The following is a 22051-nucleotide window of genomic DNA, read 5'->3' on the forward strand; positions in this document are numbered from 1 at the left end:
AGGGAAAGTGGTGAAAATAAAGGACGTATTTATTTAAGAAAGAGTTTAACATACATGTAAATGCAAATATAATAATCAAATTCTTGTTCTTGTTCTACTTCATTGATGTCATGAAAATTTGGAACTCCCTTGAAACAGACTTAACTAGTGCTCCTTCACTGAACATTTTTAAATCAAAATTGAATAGAAATAGACCTTTAAACACTGATACTACTCATTTATTTAAACTATGCTCACCTAGAAAATTAAATATCACTCTTTGCCAATTAAGGAACACTGCTAGCAACTTAAATTATCACAGATTAATAGATCATCTAATTCCAAATTTAGCCTGTTCCTGTGGTTATTATTCTGAGGATCTAGAGCATTACTTCTTCTACTGTCCAAATTACAACCATATAAGGCACTTTATACATGACATATTTATACAAGTTGGTTTTATAAATATTAACTTATTAACATGTGGTAACTATGAACTTTCACTTGATCTTAATAAATTTGTATTAAGTAATGTAGAAAGGTTTATAACTAATTCGAGAAGGTTTTAATTCTATTTTATTTCTCTTTGAATCAATTAATTATATAATATTTCATTGATATGCATGTATATCATTATAATTGTTCAATAAAATACTCTTCTTTCTCACCGTCAGGTAGGTGAAGCGCTTTTGCTTTACAAAGTCTTGTATAATTATCTATTTTCTATATATAATGTATATAAATAAAAATATTTCCTGAACTTTCGATACTTTTTAACTTTAAATTATTCCATTAAACTATGAATGACTACTTAATTATTACAATGATGAGTGTATGAGTGTATGAGTGTATGTGCAAGTGTTACAAATAACCCTAATTATATAGTTCTATTATTCAATTTGTCAAGAAAAATTCTATCAATATTATTTTATCAAAATGTGATTTATGTGGGAGAAGACTGATATAGGCAAAGCCTGTTGTCAAATCCCTTTGTACTATAACATCTTGTATAATAAAATTTGTTGAAATCTAAAACTTCTTGTTATGTTGTATTCATTGTCACTATAAATGCAGTATTGATGGCCGATAAATATTCATGGCAACCTATTCTATGATCTGCAAACCAGATTGTATTTTTATTGACAATAACTACAATCTAACAAGCATATTGTTCTTAAATATACACACTGTTTTTTTTTTTTTTTTTTTTAAATTCTTTTATAATTATGCAATAAACAGAAATATAAAGGTTAAATCACGGCATCAATGTCCTTCTCCCCTATATTTCAACATTGGTCTATGACTATTTCATTTTTTTGATCAGTCCTTCCGATGTCCTTGAGATCTCTGATGAGTTATAGAAGGACGAAACTGATGTGATATGCAGTGTTATCTTCATAAGTAAATTCGTTTTGGATGGCGGCGTCATGTTTGCGATGTGTCTTTTGTACAAACCTTTACTGCAATGTCAATAAAGCAATGCACAACTTATTGTAAGTCAACAATACACTTTATATACAATTATTTAAATGTACGCCGGTAGCTGCTCTCATCGTCAACACACGATCACTAAACTAAGGTTCGTCAACAAATGCCCTGGGACCATTTTAGTGAAAGCTGCCAGAAACAAACATTCAATTAAGAAATAAACAGGCCGGAAGGTGTTTATTAAAGAGTTTTCCACGTTTCATGCGCACTTCGATTTACCTTCGTGTAGGAAGTGACGAAATTTGTCAACAACATTCGACGGTCGATTGAACCTATAAGTATACTGTTATCGAACTTGTGTATTTGTAGTGTTAAGTGTCCCCACATCTGTCGCGGACGATATTGATACATATGTAAGTCTATTCAGGACACTGTTGTTCGTGTGGATTATATAGCATGTGGTCATCGACGAACAAATGTTTATAATCAGTGAGTATGTAGGATATGTGGCCTACAAGGAAAGTGATAATAGTATAACAGGGACGTCATTATCAACGGGACACTTTAACGAGACGGTTGTGTAATTCTGGGATTTGATCTCCTGTCAACATACTCTTGTAGAGAATAATGAAACGGATACATTTTAGTATTTCTAAAATCTTTACAGTTGGAAACATACAGGTAAACTCTAGAAATCTTATTACAGTTGGAAACTTACAGGTAAACTCTAGTTAATTTCAGATAACTTTGAAAATAGCAATCTATACAGTTTCTTCAGAATTGAAAATACGTATCAGTGTGGAACGTTTGTCATAAAGAAAAATAAACACTTTTTCTTAACTTGAACCAAAAAGTTCTTAAAACAATTGGTATTGTGGCGGCGCGTGAAAATATGCCGTGGAATTGTCCAAATATGGAAAATTATTCCGTGGAATTGAACAGCAGATGTCAGTACTATAATATATCTCATCAACTCGAAAATATAAATACATCAATATCGGCAATGAAAGATATACCACGTCACATAGACAATAACATTTTTTCTAGAGGATGACTCAAACAGCTGACTTTTATTTTACTTACATCTGGTAGATTGTTTTTATGAAATACCAGGAGTGGGTTGTGTAGGGACCGAATCATGGACAGTAATACAGATACCAAACCATTACAGGCGGAGGACACGCCATATGATGATACTTATCAAAGAAAAACAGAAGAGGATAGATTTAATAAAGAGGATGTGTCTAAATTCGAAACCAAACACAGTGAATCTAGTCCGGAAAAAAGGACTGGTCCTGACAGTGAATTTACTCAGGAAAATAGGCCTGGCCCTGAGAATGAGCAGCGCACGTGTTACATTCCGCGGCGTTACGTGACGTCATTTCTCACGGGACTTGGGATGCTCCTGGTGTATGCTATGAGGACAAACATTGGGCTGACGGCAATCACTCTGATCGACACAAGCTCAGCAGCAAAGGTCGAGGCCACAGAAAACGTAAGTCTGATAATCACGTGATGTGCGACTGTCTGCTCGTCTGTGTTGACCGTCCGTTAAAAATAAATATTCCTCCGGTAAGGCGTAATTTTGGATTCTTTTTTCACCTCGGTATATGCATGGGGCACATTTTTATGGTCTAAATAGGAATTGTTTGTTGGAAAAAAAATTTATACTTAGAACTATGACAATGACTTACGACTCACTAATTTAAGGTACATATACAAGTTGGATAAATATTATCACGATATGTGTTAAAAGGAATAAGAAATGTACATAATATTGAACTTCCTCTGATAGATGTCTTATGACGTCATTGAATACACTACTTATGGAGGGGGGAGAGAGAAAGAGAGAGAGAGGGGGGGGGGGGTTAAGAGAAAATAATTCTAATTCTATCATTTTATACGCACGACAGCCCACTATCACGGCTGTATATGTTACTTACATGTTTGTTAGTCTAGGTATCTGACACGTTAAACGTAAACATTAACGGTGTATCAGACAGGTAATATACACTGGGGTCACGTGATGTATGGATGGAATTATATCCGATTTCTACACACTTTCCAATAATTGTATTAGTCGCCACGGTCAATGCCACTGCTACATAAATACATTTAATTGAAAAGGTCTTCACCAAACCTCCATTAACACTTTCTAGTTCAGATACAAGACCTCTCATTTAACGATATATGTTTTTACATCACACGCATGCGCACCACATTTTAATTTTATTTTCAATGAATGCATACCAATTTCCCCCTGATCATCTAATTAAACTTTATTAATCACTAAACAAAACAGAGCTGTGATACCTACAAGATAGCTGGTCTGATTAACTAGACCGGCCCCCTGTCTCTAGAGTATAAAATTATATAGAGCGGCCCCCTGTCTCTAGAGTATAAAATTATATAGAGCGGCCCCCTGTCTGTAGAGTATAGAAATTATCTAGACCGGCCCCCTGTCTGTAGAGTATAAAAATTAACTGGACCGGCCCCTGTCTCTAGAGTATAAGAAATATCTAGACCGGCCCCCTGTCTCTAGAGTATAAAAATTAACTAGACCGGCCCCTGTCTCTAGAGTATAAACATTAACTAGACCGCCCCCCCCCCCCCCCCCCCCCTGTCTCTAGAGTATAAAAATTAACTAGACCGGCCCCTGTCTGTAGAGTATAAAAATTAACTAGACCGGCCCGCTGTCTCTAAAATATAAAAATTATCTAGATCGGCCCCCTGTCTGTAAAGTATAAAAATTAACTAGACCGGCCCCCTGTCTCTAGAGTATACAAATTATCTAGACCGGCCCCCTGTCTCTAGAGTATAAACATTAACTAGACTGGCCCCCTGTCTCTAAAGTATAAAAATTAACTAGACCGGCCCCCTGTCTCTAGAGTATACAAATTATCTAGACCGGCCCCCTGTCTCTAGAGTATAAAAATTATATAGAGCGACCCCCTGTCTCTAGAGTATAAACATTAACTAGACCGCCCCCTGTCTCTAGAGTATAAACATTAACTAGACCGGCCCCCTGTCTCTAGAGTATAAAAAATATCTAGACCGGCCCCTGTTTCTAGAGTATACAAATTAACTAGACCGGCCCCCTGTCTGTAAAGTATAAACATTAACTAGACCGGCCCCTGTCTGTAGAGTATAAAAATTAACTAGACCGGCCCCCTGTCTCTAGAGTATAAACATTAACTAGACCGGCCCCCTGTCTCTGGAGTATAAAAATTAACTAGACCGGCCCCCTGTCTCTAGAGTATAAAAATTAACTAGACCGGCCCCCTGTCTCTAGAGTATAAAAATTAACTAGACCGGCCCCCTGTCTCTAGAGTATAAAAATTAACTAGACCGGCCCCCTGTCTCTAGAGTATAAAAATTAACTAGACTGGCCCCCTGTCTCTGGAGTATAAAAATTAACTAGACCGGCCCCCTGTCTCTAGAGTATAAAAAATATCTAGACCGGCCCCTGTTTCTAGAGTATACAAATTAACTAGACCGGCCCCCTGTCTGTAAAGTATAAAAATCAACTAGACCGGCCCCCTGTCTCTAGAGTATACAAATTAACTAGACCGGCCCCCTGTCTCTAGAGTATACAAATTAACTAGACCGTCCCCCTGTCTCTAGAGTATAAAAATTATCTAGACCGGCCCCTGTCTCTAGAGTATAAACATTAACTAGACCGTCCCCCTGTCTCTAGAGTATAAACATTAACTAGACCGGCCCCTGTCACTAGAGTATAAAAATTAACTAGACCGGCCCGCTGTCTCTAGAGTATAAACATTAACTAGACCGACCCCCTGTCTCTAGAGTATAAACATTAACTAGACCGGCCCCCCTGTTCTTGAGTATAAACATTAACTAGACCGGCCCCTGTCACTAGAGTATAAAAATTAACTAGACCGGCCCCTGTTTCTAGAGTATACAAATTAACTAGACCGGCCCCTGTTTCTAGAGTATACAAATTAACTAGACCGGCCCCCTGTCTGTAAAGTATAAACATTAACTAGACCGGCCCCCTGTCTCTTGAGTATAACAATTATCTAGACCGTCCCCCTGTCTGTAGAGTATACAAATTATCAATTAAATTGAGCCTCATAATTTTGGTCATTATATTTTCGAACTAGGGGAGATAATCTTGTATCATAAATTAGCTGGGCATACAGCGGCAACAACATATATGTTCATATCTTCAAACCGAATCACTGTACAACAGAAGACTATTTCATATTATATGTCTTTTTTTCTTTCTTTTTTTCAGAAAAGCGAAATTCGTAACATGAATGAAACCCTCACATGTGAAGAAAGTATTCATTTTAAAAATCAAAAGAACAAAATAATCAAAAACACTAAACTTGAATGGACGTTCTGTAATCTAACAAGGCTTTGTGATACTAGGTTCTCTGACTCCAATACCGATAAATTGTAAGTTAAACTTCATGTTTTTAATATTTACCGCCCAAAACATTTGTTTATGACCCTTAATAAGTATTTGCATACCAGAAACAAAACATAAGCAACAAAATATCAAAATATTAAAGTGACATGTTGTTTTAAATGATCATTAATATCAGAGACGACCATGCCTGAGAAATCTTGTTGGCAGTGTCGCTAGTCTGTTGGTAAAACTATTTGTATCAACAGTTCTGACCTTTACCAGACAAAAGTTACACGTGTTGTAAACTGTTAATCTAGGTAAACACTGTTGAATCACCCGCTAATTCGACAAGTAAATATCGGTACCCAGTACAACAGCTGGGCGGTCCACACGGGTCTCAGATCATATGGCCCACGTGAAACATTACCATTGCTCTGTAACTTAAGGGTGACAAAAACATAGGTAAATGGGCCGTGTAACATTTAACAAATCAAAATTCTAAAATGTTTTAGAATTTTAGATTTTTAGATTTTTGACCAAATACCTAATATATAAAATTTCAAACCAAAAATGACTTTTTAGATTTTAAGGATTTTGACCAAAATTCTAAAACTTCAAAACTGTTTTGAATTTTTAGAATTTTAGGTTTTTGACTTAAAATCTAAATCATCAAATATCCTAAATCGTTTCGCGATTTTGGGTTTTTGGATTTTTGGATTTTTAGATTTTTGGATTTTTGAACCTTCCGTTCAAACATCTCTTCAAAGCACCCGAATGACCACGATTGCAATCAGCGAATTCGAAGCCGAAAGTAAATTACGTGACTCATTTTCACACAAGATGTCGACATAGAACCGTACGTTATGGGGCGCCGTTTTACTATTTATTAACAAAACTGGATATCCATAATTCGAATTTTGGATATCCATAATTCATTTTTGGATATCCAAAATTCGAATTATGGATATCCAAAATGAATTATGGATATCCAAAATTCGAATTTTGGATATCCTAAATTCAAAGCATTTTAAGATATCATAAATTCGAATTATGGATATCCATAAATCGGGGAAATGTTAATATTTTACTGTCTAATGATTTCTCCCTGCTACATCCTGTTCCCGCGGGCGCGTTTATTGTGTTGCAGCAAACGTCGTCACATGATAAACAACGTTGCGCTGCCAACATCTTCCCCCTAATGTGCCGCAGTATGTCTGTCGCCATGTTCTGTTTTGTACAAATTCCTCCGTTGACTTGTCGGAGCACCCTAAGTAGTAACTTTTGGTAAATGTTGTATGTAAGGGCCTAACTGTCTGGGGAAGTTTGTCCTTTGGAACTCCTCTGCTGTATTCTATTTCGTAAACGTTGTTTCCGGTCCATTACGCGTATTTACAAGTTCGTAACAAGGGTCGGTTTTGACCGGTAGTAGTGCCGGGAGCAATCCAATTTGATAACACTGAGCATTTTTGGATATCACAAAATCGAATTATCGATATCCAAAAATACATGGAATTTAGGATATCCATAATTCGAATTTTGGATATCCAAAAATGAATTATGGATATCCTAAATTCGAATTATGGATATCCAAAAATGAATTAAGGATATCCAAAATTCGAATTATGGATATCCTAAATTCAAAACACTTTAAGATATCCTAAATTCGAATTTTGGATATCCAAAAATGAATTATGGATATCCAGTTTTGTTAATAAATAGTAAAACGGCGACCCATAGTACGTAGATATTGTTCGATTAATAATAGAGGAATGGATATACAGCTGCTCTAATGTGTCCAACACACTCTATGAAGACAAAATACTATAGAGTCATCCTATAATTATGGTGCCGCCATGCTGCCTACTTTCGGTTTCGCGGTTCTGGAGATCGTGGTCATTCGAGTACTTTGATGAGATGAACGAGTTTTGACATTTTGGAACTTTCAACGGCAAAGGTCCAAAAATCCAAAAACTCAAAATCGCCAAACAATTTTGGATATTTTAGGTTTTCAGACAAAAACTTAAAGCCACATACTCACGAAGAAACATATATCAATGTTTACATTTTGAGCTTTTTACAGTTTTCAGACTTTATACATACCTAACAGATTATCGTGAATCAGAAACTGAAAGAAACTGTGTATTTATAAAAGTATACGGGGAATTCCCAAAAATAATAACTGTGGCTGCCGGACCAAGTTTCTCTGAAAATTAGTCCCACAATGCAACGGCGGGTTTTACAGTCCATACAAAATGGCGGAACGCCGCAAGCGTGGAACTGCGAAAACGCAGACAGACTCTGCCAAAAATAAAGACACAAAATGGTGTGGAATCGGCAAAACCCGAGTATTTCCTTATGAAAGGAAATGATTCGTTGGAACTTATAACGACAGAAGAAAAAAGAATAGACTCGAGTTCCGATTTTTCCGGACGTCTATTGGATTGCTGGTTAATTTTGAACATTGTCAACTTCACCGATCTAAGATTTTATCGATGTTTTGTTGTATGCATATTGCTACATTTTAAAATTAAGTATTTAGATGTAAACTATGTTAGTTTATTTTGTTCAGTTACCTGGGTATTACGCGAATATTCTGTTAATATGTTTAAATGAAAGCATTATTAGGCAAAGTTCACGTATGCTCGATATGTAAACAATGGCCATGTGTGTAGTTTATGTGCAGTGCACGTTGTTATAACCTCGTTCTCGTGACAAATCTCGCTATGAATATAAATGCGGCGAGTTATTTTTATACACTGATGTCTCAAGGACTCCCCTTGTCAAGCGTCCAGGCCAGTGGTAAAAAGCATCTTGGATTGCCATTAATACACGTGTGCAAATAGAATTTTTGGTTGTTCGGGAGTATGTGGCTTTAAAAATCTAAAAACTCAAAAAAAATCAAAATTTAGAATTTTGATGAAAAAATCTTAAAAACTAAAAACTCATTTTTGTTTTGAAATTTGATATTTTAGGTTTTTGTTAGGGACATTATACAGCTGTATCGTCCTTCTAGGTCTCGTCAGTAATGTTAGAGACACCATACAACTGTATCGTCCTTCTAGGACTCGTCAGTAATGTAAGGGACACTATACAGCTGTATCGTCCTTCTAGGTCTCGTCAGTAATGTTAGGGACATTATACAGCTGTATCGTCCCTCTAGATCTCGTCAGTAATGTTAGGGACATCATACAACTGTATCGTCCTTCTAGGTCTCGTCAGTAATGTAAGGGACACTAAACAGCTGTATCGTCCTTCTAGGCGTCGTCTGATATGTTGGGGACATCATACAGTTGTATCGTCCTTCTAGGTCTCGTCAGTAATGTTAGGGACATTATACAACTGTATCGTCCTTCTAGGACTCGTCAGTAATGCTAGGGACACTATACAGCTGTATCGTCCTTCTAGGTCTCGTCAGGAATGTTTGCGACATCATACAGCTGTATCGTCCTTCTAGGTCTCGTCAGTAATGTTAGGGACACTATACAGCTGTATCGTCCTTCTAGGTCTCGTCAGTGATGTTAGTGACATTATACAGCTGTATCGTCCTTCTAGGTCTCGTCTGATATGTTGGGGACATCATACTGTTGTATCGTCCTTCTAGGTCTCGTCAGTGATGTTAGGGACATCATACAGATGTATCGTCCTTCTAGGTCTCGTCAGTAATGTTAGGGACACTATACAGCTGTATCGTCCTTCTAGGCGTCGTCTGATATGTTGGGGACATCATACAGTTGTATCGTCCTTCTAGGTCTCGTCAGTAATGCTAGGACATCATACAGCTGTATCGTCCTTCTAGGTCTCATCAGTAATGTTAGGGACATCATACAGCTGTATCGTCCTTCTAGGTCTCGTCAGTAATGTTAGGGACATCATACAACTGTATCGTCCTTCAAGGTCTCGTCAGTAATGTCAGGGACATCATACAGCTGTATCGTCCTTCTAGGACTCGTCTGATATGTTGGGGACATCATACAGTTGTATCGTCCTTCTAGGTCTCGTCAGTTATGTCAGGGACATCATACAGCTGTATCGTCCTTCTAGGACTCGTCTGATATGTTGGGGACATCATACAGTTGTATCGTCTTTCTAGGACTCGTCAGTGATGTTAGGGACATTATACAGCTGTATCGTCCTTCTAGGTCTCGTCAGGAATGTCAGGGACATTATACAGCTGTATCGTCCTTCTAGGACTCGTCTGATATGTTGGGGACATCATACAACTGTATCGTCCTTCTAGGTCTCGTCAGTGATGTTAGGGACATTATACAGCTGTATCGTCCTTCTAGATCTCGTCAGTAATGTTAGGGACATCATACAGTTGTATCGTCCTTCTAGATCTCGTCAGTAATGTTAGGGACATCATACAGTTGTATCGTCCTTCTAGGTCTCGTCAGTAATGTTAGGGACATTATACAGCTGTATCGTCCTTCTAGGTCTCGTCAGTAATGTTGGGGACATCATACAGTTGTATCGTCCTTCTAGATCTCGTCAGTAATGTTAGGGACATCATACAGTTGTATCGTCCTTCTAGGTCTCGTCAGTAATGTTAGGGACATTATACAGCTGTATCGTCCTTCTAGGTCTCGTCAGTAATGTTGGGGACATCATACAGTTGTATCGTCCTTCTAGGACTCGTCAGTGATGTTACGGACATTATACAGTTGTATCGTCCTTCTAGGTCTCGTCAGTAATGTTAGGGACATTATACAGCTGTATCGTCCTTCTAGGTCTCGTCAGTAATGTTGGGGACATCATACAGTTGTATCGTCCTTCTAGGTCTCGTCAGTGATGTTAGGGACATTATACAGCTGTATCGTCCTTCTAGGTCTCGTCAGTAATGTTGGGGACATCATACAGTTGTATCGTCCTTCTAGGACTCGTCAGTGATGTTACGGACATTATACAGTTGTATCGTCCTTCTAGGTCTCGTCAGTAATGTTAGGGACATTATACAGCTGTATCGTCCTTCTAGGTCTCGTCAGTAATGTTGGGGACATCATACAGTTGTATCGTCCTTCTAGGTCTCGTCAGTAATGTTAGGGACATTATACAGCTGTATCGTCCTTCTAGGTCTCGTCAGTGATGTTAGGGACATCATACAGCTGTATCGTCCTTCTAGGTCTCGTCAGTAATGTTGGGGACATCATACAGTTGTATCGTCCTTCTAGGACTCGTCAGTGATGTTACGGACATTATACAGTTGTATCGTCCTTCTAGGTCTCGTCAGTAATGTTAGGGACATTATACAGCTGTATCGTCCTTCTAGGTCTCGTCAGTAATGTTGGGGACATCATACAGTTGTATCGTCCTTCTAGGTCTCGTCAGTAATGTTAGGGACATTATACAGCTGTATCGTCCTTCTAGGTCTCGTCAGTGATGTTAGGGACATCATACAGCTGTATCGTCCTTCTAGGTCTCGTCAGTAATGTTGGGGACATCATACAGTTGTATCGTCCTTCTAGGACTCGTCAGTGATGTTACGGACATTATACAGTTGTATCGTCCTTCTAGGTCTCGTCAGTAATGTTAGGGACATTATACAGCTGTATCGTCCTTCTAGGTCTCGTCAGTGATGTTAGGGACATTATACAGTTGTATCGTCCTTCTAGGTCTCGTCAGTAATGTTAGGGACATTATACAGCTGTATCGTCCTTCTAGGTCTCGTCAGTAATGTTGGGGACATCATACAGTTGTATCGTCCTTCTAGGTCTCGTCAGTAATGTTAGGGACATTATACAGCTGTATCGTCCTTCTAGGTCTCGTCAGTGATGTTAGGGACATTATACAGCTGTATCGTCCTTCTAGGTCTCGTCAGTAATGTTAGGGACATTATACAGCTGTATCGTCCTTCTAGGTCTCGTCAGTGATGTTAGGGACATTATACAGCTGTATCGTCCTTCTAGGTCTCCTCCATATTCGCTAACCAAGGGTTACACTTGTTACGACCTTCTAGGACTTGTCCGTGGTGTTAGGGACATCATAGGATTGATACGTCCTTCTAGGACTTGTCCGTGGTGTTCATCATACATCATACGATTGTTACGACCTTCTAGGTCTCAGTGAGATGTTAAGGGATCAAACTATTGATGTCTAGAAAGTGATGGAGAAAACTCAGAATGGGCCAAAAGAAATTGTGAAATATGGATAATTTCAAAAATGAGTGTCAAAAGAACTTTTAGTCAATGTGTATATTCTGACCCGTGTCCCTATCAAAGTGAATTAAAACATGACATGCTGATTACATGTAAAATATAAACGAAATTCAGATTTAAGTCTTGGACAACTACAAGGTAAATGAGACCAGGTGTCCCGGGAGGGTAAAAGTCTTCTTCATCAACGACGCCATAACACAAATCTAGGACCGGCAATATCAGTGGATTAAGACAGTATGTGAATTACTGTGTATTTATCAGGGTAGGCTAGTGAATGTGTAATAATGAGCGAGTGTACAAATATCTCTCTAAAGTAATGTGGTGACCAGGTGGGAATGGACGGTCGGTAATGTGGTGACCAGATGGGAATGGACGGTCGGTAATGTAACATTCTCTACAGTAATGTGGTCACCAGGTGGGAATGGACGGTCGGTAATGTAACATTCTCTACAGTAATGTGGTGACCAGGTGGGAATGGACGGTCGGTAATGTGGTCACCAGGTGGGAATGGACGGTCGGTAATGTAACATTCTCTACAGTAATGTGGTCACCAGGTGGGAATGGACGGTCGGTAATGTAACATTCTCTACAGTAATGTGGTGACCAGGTGGGAATGGACGGTCGGTAATGTGGTGACCAGGTGGGAATGGACGGTCGGTAATGTAACATTATCTACAGTAATGTGGTGACCAGGTGGGAATGGACGGTCGGTAATGTAACATTCTCTACAGTAATGTGGTCACCAGGTGGGAATGGACGGTCGGTAATGTAACATTCTCTACAGTAATGTGGTCACCAGGTGGGAATGGACGGTCGATAATGTAACATTCTCTACAGTAATGTGGTCACCAGGTGGGAATGGACGGTCGATAATGTAACATTCTCTACAGTAATGTGGTGACCAGGTGGGAATGGACGGTCGGTAATGTAACATTACAGTAATGTAGTCACCAGGTGGGAATGGACGGTCGGTAATGTACCATTCTCTACAGTAATGTGGTGACCAGGTGGGAATGGACGGTCGGTAATGTGGTGACCAGGTGGGAATGGACGGTCGTTAATGTAACATTACAGTAATGTAGTCACCAGGTGGGAATGGACGGTCGGTAATGTACCATTCTCTACAGTAATGTGGTGACCAGGTGGGAATGGACGGTCGGTAATGTAACATTCTCTACAGTAATGTAGTCACCAGGTGGGAATGGACGGTCGGTAATGTAACATTCTCTACAGTAATGTGGTCACCAGGTGGGAATGGACGGTCGGTATTGTGGTGACCAGGTGGGAATGGACGGTCGGTAATGTAACATTCTCTACAGTAATGTGGTCACCAGGTGGGAATGGACGGTCGGTAATGTAACATTCTCTACAGTAATGTGGTGACCAGGTGGGAATGGACGGTCGGTATTGTAACATTCTCTACAGTAATGTGGTGACCAGGTGGGAATGGACGGTCGGTAATGTGGTGACCAGGTGGGAATGGACGGTCGGTAATGTAACATTCTCTACAGTAATGTGGTGACCAGGTGGGAATGGACGGTCGGTAATGTGGTGACCAGGTGGGAATGGACGGTCGGTAATGTAACATTCTCTACAGTAATGTTGTCACCAGGTGGGAATGGACGGTCGGTAATGTAACATTCTCTACAGTAATGTGGTCACCAGGTGGGAATGGACGGTCGGTAATGTAACATTCTCTACAGTAATGTTGTCACCAGGTGGGAATGGACGGTCGGTAATGTAACATTCTCTACAGTAATGTGGTCACCAGGTGGGAATGGACGGTCGGTAATGTAACATTCTCTACAGTAATGTGGTCACCAGGTGGGAATGGACGGTCGGTAATGTGGTCACCAGGTGGGAATGGACGGTCGGTAATGTAACATTGATCAGATTGACTCCATGACAGCAAGGAAAGAAGCCGAGCCATATATCATTACTCTATCGTACCAATGTGTATTGCCTATATTTATCTTTTGATATCCAGCCATCAGTCTGTAATACCAAACGATGGCTGGTTTTAAATCCTAAAAAGTTAATACAGCGGTATGTTGATAGTTATTTTATTGATGGCGGCTCAAAGTTATAGTAAAAGGATTAAGTCTTTATACATTTGAATATGCGACCTTTTTAGTGAAGGCGTGTTCGCGTGAATAGTGGCCTGGGTTCAGAATACAGAAACTGCACTCAATGGTCTTTCAATGTTATCCAATACCCAAAAAATATGAAATCGACTAAATTAAAAAATAAAAATACACGCACACCCATGCTATTGGTTTAGCTATTGTTTTAGAGGGAAGGCGAGCAGTGTTGGTGTCCCGATATCAATGAGGGGTTCTAGAGGGAAGGCACAACTGTATGATGACCCTAGTATCAATGAGGGGTTCTAGGGGAAGGAACAGCTGTATGATGTCCCTAGTATCAATGAGGGGTTCTAGAGGGAAGACACAGCTGGATGATGTCCCTAGTATCAAAGAGGGGTCCTAGAGGGGAGACACAACTGTATGATGACCCTAGTATCACTGAGAAGTTCTAGAGGGAAGACACAACTGTATGATGTCCCTAGTATCACTGAGGGGTTCTAGAGGGAATACACCACTGTATGATGTCCCTAGTAACACTGACGAGTCCTAGAGGGAAGGCACAGCTGTATGATGTTCCTAGTATCATTAAGGGGTTCTAGAGGGAAGACACAGCTGTATGATGTCCCTAGTATCACTGAGGGGTTCTAGAGGGAAGACACAGCTGTATGATGTCCCTAGTATCACTGGCGAGTCCTAGAGGGAAGACACAGCTGTATGATGTTCCTAGTATCATTAAGGGGTTCTAGAGGGAAGACACAGCTGTATGATGTCCCTAGTATCACTGAGGGGTTCTAGAGGGAAGACACAGCTGTATGATGTCCCTAGTATCACTGAGGGGTTCTAGAGGGAAGGCACAGCTGTATGATGTCCCTAGTATCATTAAGGGGTCCTAGAGGGAAGACACAGCTGTATGATATCCCTAGTATCATTAAGGGGTCCTAGAGGGAAGACACAGCTGTATGATGTCCCTAGTATCACTGAGGGGTTCTAGAGGGAAGACACAGCTGTATGATGTCCCTAGTATCACTGAGGGGTCCTAGAGGGAAGACACAACTGTATGATGTCTCTAGTATCATTAAGGGGTTCTAGAGGGAGAGGACACAACTGTATGATGTCCCTAGTATCAAAGAGGGGTCCTAGAGGGAAGACACAACTGTATGATGTCCCTAGTATCAAAGAGGGGTCCTAGAGGGAAGACACAGCTGTATGATGTTCCTAGTATCACTGACGAGTCCTAGAGGGAAGACACAGCTGTATGATGTCTCTAGTATCATTAAGGGGTTCTAGAGGGAGAAGACACAACTGTATGATGTCCCTAGTATCAAAGAGGGGTCCTAGAGGGAAGACACAACTGTATGATGTTCCTAGTATCACTGAGGGGTCCTAGAGGGAAGACACAGCTGTATGATGTCCCTAGTATCACTGAGGGGTTCTAGAGGGGAGACACAGCTGTATGATGTCTCTAGTATCACTGACGAGTCCTAGAGGGAAGACATATGTGTCCGTGTTACCATTGACGAGTCCTAGACAGGCGAAACAGCTGTTATAGGAAACAGCTGTATGCTGTCCCTAACGTAACTGATTCCTCGACAATTGGACTCGCCATATCTGACGATCTATGCAATATTCATACTGATAAGCTACGATAACTTTTCATGAAGGGTCAAAATGATTGGGATTTTTTTTATTCTATTTCATTTATTTATTTTTAAAGGAATAATGGAATATGAATTTCAAAATACTTCCGTTCAAGAATGTTTAATGCGAAAACATTCTGCATTGTATTCACTCTCGGAGTGGATTAAATTCATCAGTTCCATACTTCTTAGAAGAAGTAGCAGCTTTAAATCCAAAACATAGTATATAAGTGTGTATTTCTTGGTCGCGAAGTTGAAACCACACTTTATGATTTACCTCTCAGGTTTGTGGTTACCACTGTAGATACATCTACCAGAAATATATAAACATCCTCGTCTGTAAACATTGTTACATTTTTAGTTTGCAAAATGAAACTAGGCTTTGTCGATTTTGAAAAACTTCGAAGATTTTTTTTAATTTATCTTGAACATCCGCTTCCTCAAGAACATTTCTTTCATCAAAACGTCTGATTTTTCTACTTTTTACACTGAACCCTCGCTGTCTTGTGACGGGAGTCTTATTTTAGTACACAGTTGTGAACTATAGGGATATACTTCGTTAAACATACGACTAGGATACTCACGAGAATTATTTAATATCTGACTAATAACATCTTTGTTTTAGTTTGATGATCAGATCGTCTGACAGACTACTGACACGTTTAATATCTGACTAATAACATCTTTGTTTTAGTTTGGTGATCAGATCGTCTGACAGACTACTGACACGTTTAATATCTGACTAATAACATCTTTGTTTTAGTTTGGTGATCAGATCGTCTGACAGACTACTGACACGTTTAATATCTGACTAATAACATCTTTGTTTTAGTTTGGTGATCAGATCGTCTGACAGACTACTGACACGTTTAATATCTGACTAATAACATCTTTGTTTTAGTTTGGTGATCAGATCGTCTGACAGACTACTGACACGTTTAATATCTGACTAATAACATCTTTGTTTTAGTTTGGTGATCAGATCGTCTGACAGACTACTGACACGTTTAATATCTGACTAATAACATCTTTGTTTTAGTTTGGTGATCAGATCGTCTGACAGACTACTGACACGTTTAATATCTGACTAATAACATCTTTGTTTTAGTTTGGTGATCAGATCGTCTGACAGACTACTGACATGGGAATAAACTCTGAATCTCTGTTGGACGACTTGTTCTTGTTTTCATACGAGGCTGGTTATATTAGTATCACATCAGTCCATCACTTACAGCTTTATCTCTACTGACGATGTATTATCTTTAAATAATAAATGTTTTATTGACCTTGCTGATCAGGTTTACATTTAGAACTTGAAATGAAGGACACTATAGACTATTTAATATCAGACGCTTACCTCGATCTTTACTTATAAATTACCCCGGGATATCTTACAACTAAATTGTATATAAGCGTGATGATTTCAATTTCCCAATTGTTGATTTTCCATTTCTAGATAGTAACATCCCTGCTTCCCCTACCTATCTCTTTTACATTTCCCAGTTGATTCGATATTCATGGGCTTGTTCCCATTTCCTAACATAACGATTTCTGTGATATTTTTCTCCCTTGGTCTCACCAATGGTCTCCGTACAAATCTCTCTCTATAAATTCTCCTCGGTATATCGGTTATAAAATGTGATCATGGTTTCGTTATTAGTCCTCTGCCGGTGAAACCGGTCGGGACTATAGTGTTTGTTTCTGTCTGTCTATCAGAATGTTGATTTTCAGATTATAACTTGAGAAAAGATGGATGGATTTGAATGAAACATCACAATTGATAGGTTATGATGTAATACAAAGTGGTATTGAGCTTAGGGTCGATAGTTCAACTACGAAGGTCACTGTTGCTAAAAATAAATAGTTTTCGTCAAATTTTGGTTTCCAAACGATGACTCCAGAAAGGATTGCTGGATTTGGTTGAAACTTCATTCAATGTTAGCTTTTGAGGTTATACAGTGTGAGGTTGTTTTTTTTTTTGGTCGAAAGGTCAGCTACGAAGGTCAGGTTCGAGTTTCGGGGTTTTGGGTCAAAGTCACCATTTTAGCATGGGCCGATAGGGGACATGTATTGTTTTAGCAGAACCCAGTATTTATTTCATGTCTGTATCCTTTGTTGTTTAGTAATATGTCCATATTAGCCATGTTATCAGTGGTGTGTTAATTGTGATGTATAAGGAGAAAATATTACCGTATTTTAATTTTGTTCAATTTCATGACAAAATCATGTCTCGTTTGGAATTGACAATGTATGAAACCTAACATCTGACAAGGTAATTTTCTGTTTAAGTTGCCGACCTCGTTTTGGACTACCCGCAGTGTGGCGCTTCTACACTCATCATTTTACCTGGGATACATCATCACACATATCCCCGCCGGGTACCTCACTGTAATATGGCCCTGTAACAGGTAACTATACACATCCCCGCCGGGTACCTCACTGTAATATCGCCCTGTAACTAGAGGGTGACACCTGAAGGATGTCACAGATGGAATGAAGTGCAGTAAGGGGCGATAACTCTGTTCCAGCAGTTTTCATCAAAACCGCTCACTATCAAAATTTCGACCAATAAGAAGACATTGTGTTGTGGGCCGCCGTAGCCGATTGGTTAAGGGGCCCAAATACTTTATCACTAGCCCTTCATCTCTGGGTTGCGAGTTCGAAACACATATAGGGCAGATGCCTTTTTATGACTGTAGGTCGGTGATTTTTCTCTGGGTACTCCAGCTTTCCTCCACGAACAAAACCAGTCACGTCCTTAAATGTTTTTTCCAAAATACACCTCGGACGTGAATGGTTATTTGAAGAAACGTTTTGTCACGTGACAAATCATTTGGTAATGAAAATGGCTGCCACGCCACAAAAGGCTGTATTTCAGCAAGACACGCTGAATTCTTGCTGTTTTTGTTGTGTCACCATCAAACTAATTCCATTAAATACATGTTGAAGTTTTTTTGTTTCGTCTTTAAACTAATTGCATTATCAAATTTAGATGAAGCGTTGTTAACACGTTGAAAAGTGTATGGGCGCTGCGATGTTTGCTTATAATGTACTCAGTACAACAACTTAAAATAATGAAAGATATTTCAATAAACAAATTTTAAACATGTGGAATGTCCAATTTGAACCTTAGAACCAGTAACTTTATTTAAAATGATTAAAAGAAATGTTTTGCCTAAATCATGCGCGAACTCAATTGCCAGTTATTTTGATCCGTCATTATTACGCGAAACCGCATTTCTCCAGGATCTGGGTAGATTACTGGACTATTAACGTTAGCGTCCGAGGGTAGGTATAGCCAACTCGAGGATGATCCGAATGTAAATGACCCTTCCTTTTTATATGACGTTAAAAACTTTATTTACATATTTCATTGAAATCAAACAATATGTAAATTCGAACCAATCAGAGGCTAGGAAATGGCGACCTTTTCGGTAAAATGGTAATAAAATAATAAATTGAGGTTACAAGAGTAACCAGTGTCCCATGATGTACCTACATACCAAATTTAAATTTCATTGCAATCGGACAATAACTTAAATCTTCGAACATTAATACGTTCCGTTACTACACTTCATCCTTTATAATATTCTATCGTCAATTTATCGATCGGAATCCTGAGATATCATTACCACGATAATATTAAATAATTAACGAATTACGTTGCTAATGCTGCCATTCATTATAATATTAGAATTAATTAAAGTATTTCTATTACTAAGTATAAAATACCGCTTGAGTATTAATACTAAAAATAAATTCCACAAGTGTACACAAAATCCTTAACATCACTTCTGGTTATAACATCATATATTGGGACCGAGTTCACAATTAGCTTCGCTATATGTTACATTGTAATATTAAAATTCATAATAAATTCCCAAAATTGCATTTACAACTTTCTATTTCACCTGGTCAAGACCAACATCTGAGAAACAAAATACAAAAGTTTCAACACAGCATGTTGAACACTATCAGGAGATATCTGTCAACAGCTGTCACCAAATACCGATTATATACATCCGGGTCTGGAGTAGAGGTCAAATCTACACCCAAAAGTGTGTTAACAACTTGCGCAACACGACCGGCCAATCAGCTTGTGTTTCACCCTATCCAAGTCCCTTTGGAGAATGCGTTTCTCTGGTATGTACCTGTTTTCCCGAGTAAATACATGTAACACATGAAACGGGTACTTTATATATGATACGAGGATAAAGAGTAGTATGTTGAGATTTAGAAGATCACAATTACACACTGCTACTGAAAACAGAATGACGTAGGTTTCTGGTGTAAAAAGGCGGGAATTCCCCAGGCGGGGGTTCCCCAGTGCAGTGTAAAATGTCTGGCTTATTTCTGTCTTTCGATTATACGTACCCATGTGACCTAAGCGGAAACTGTTGCATCACGGATACGACAGGAAAAAGAACTTAATGTACCATATATGAAGAAACAAGATTAATTATGTCTTTTAGATAGAGATGTTTGTGATAAATATGTAAAAAAAAATAAAATAAAAAAAAAAAAATTGTAGAAAAATGTCTTTCGTATTTTCTCTGATATCTCAACATTTTAAGAAATACTGGCAGTGACAGTGAAAATACAAGCAGCTCACCGAGCGCTACAAGTTCAATCAGACAAGCGGAACAGACTTGATAACGTCACTCGTGACGTACGTCCGTAATAGACTCTCCGGAATGTGAGGTCGCGGTACATAGTACCCATGTTCAAAACCCTATTGTGGCCGTTCTGTGATAGATATAGAAAAACTAAAGATATCATTTTCTTTGGAATTATATGTACTTGTGATGTGTGAAGTTTCAGTATGTTGGCATTATGCGTTAATTCTCAAGACCGAGTTGTGCAGAAACCAGCAGTCAAATAGTCGATTTTGGCGTGTTTGTACCCAAAATATCTCCATAACTAAAATGTCCCCATATATAAGGGAACTGTCAGAACATAGATCACACCGACTTTAGCAAGTGTGGAAAGTTTTATCAAAATGTAATGAGTCGTTTTTCAGTAAGCTCCGGCAAAGTAGTCAGAATTAGCTGCATGTACATTACGTTTCGTCCCCCAATACACTACATTCCACACATACTTGTGACGTCCCTCGTGACGTAACATCCGGAATCCTCCTCTGGTTTCCATGAGACCTCGCCAAAATACTACCCATTTTTAAAGCCCTATTGTGGCCGTTCTATGACAGATATCGAAAAACCAAACACGGCCTTTTCTTCGGAATTACCTCTACTTGCTACATTTGGAGTTTCAGTTTGTCTGCTTTAAGATTGAATTCCCCAGTTTAAGTTAAACAGAAACCAGCAGTCAAAGTGTCGATTTTGGCGTGTTTGACCCAAAATATCTCGATAACTAGATTTTCCCCAGATATACCGGATAAGCCAGGACCTAGATCACACCGAGTTTTACAAGTGTAGAAAGTTTTATCAAAATGTATCGAGCCGTTTTCTCTGCGCTCAAATCGCGACTATATGCGGCAAAATAGGCCGAAGTAGCCGTGTCTACATTCCGTTCCGTAAGGAACGATAACTCCGTTATCGCCTCCTTACTGCACTTCATTCCATACAGGTAACTATACACATCCCCGCCGGGTACCTCACTGTGGTATGGCCCTGTAACAGGTAACTATACACATCCCCGCCGGGTACCTCACTGTAGTAAAGTGTATGATCCTATAACTGGTAACTATACACATCCCCGCCGGGTACCTCACTGTGATATGGCCCTATAACAGGTAACTATACACATCCCCGCCGGGTACCTCACTGTAGTATCGCCCTATAACAGGTAACTATACACATCCCCGCCGGGTACTTCACTGTAATATGGCCCTGTAACAGGTAACTATACACATCCCCGCCGGGTACCTCACTGTGGTATGACCCTATAACACGTAACTATACACATCCCCACCGGGTACCTCACTGTGGTATGGTCCTGTAACAGGTAACTATACACATCCCCGCCGGGTACCTCACTATAATATCGCCCTGTAACAGGTAACTATACACATCCCCGCCGGGTACCTCACTATAATATCGCCCTATAACAGGTAACTATACACATCCCCGCCGGGTACCTCACTGTAATATCGCCCTGTAACAGGTAACTATACACATCCCCGCCGGGTACCTCACTATAATATCGCCCTGTAACAGGTAACTATACACATCCCCGCCGGGTACCTCACTGTAGTATGGCCCTGTAACAGGTAACTATACACATCCCCGCCGGGTACCTCACTGTGGTATGATCCTATAACACGTAACTAAACACATCCCCGCCGGGTACCTCACTGTAATATCGCCCTGTAACAGGTAACTATACACATCCCCGCCGGGTACCTCACTGTAATATCGCCCTGTAACAGGTAACTAT

At 39.4% G+C, this 22051-nt stretch overlaps 1 protein-coding gene across 1 annotated transcript in view; it reads left to right on the forward strand.

The window, feature by feature from the left end:
- Positions 1-1721: 1721 nt before the first annotated feature.
- Positions 1722-22051, forward strand: part of LOC117335757 (vesicular glutamate transporter 2-like) — a 37387-nt gene continuing 17057 nt past the window's right edge. The window contains exons 1-2 of the mRNA XM_033895937.1: positions 1722-2902; positions 17945-18063. Coding sequence (XP_033751828.1) covers positions 2546-2902; positions 17945-18063 — 476 coding nt within the window. The 5' untranslated portion in view covers positions 1722-2545. The remainder of the gene's footprint in view (positions 2903-17944; positions 18064-22051) is intronic.

This window comes from Pecten maximus, chromosome 10 (assembly GCF_902652985.1).
Source record: "Pecten maximus chromosome 10, xPecMax1.1, whole genome shotgun sequence".
In the NCBI taxonomy this organism is placed as follows: Eukaryota; Metazoa; Mollusca; class Bivalvia; order Pectinida; family Pectinidae; genus Pecten; species Pecten maximus.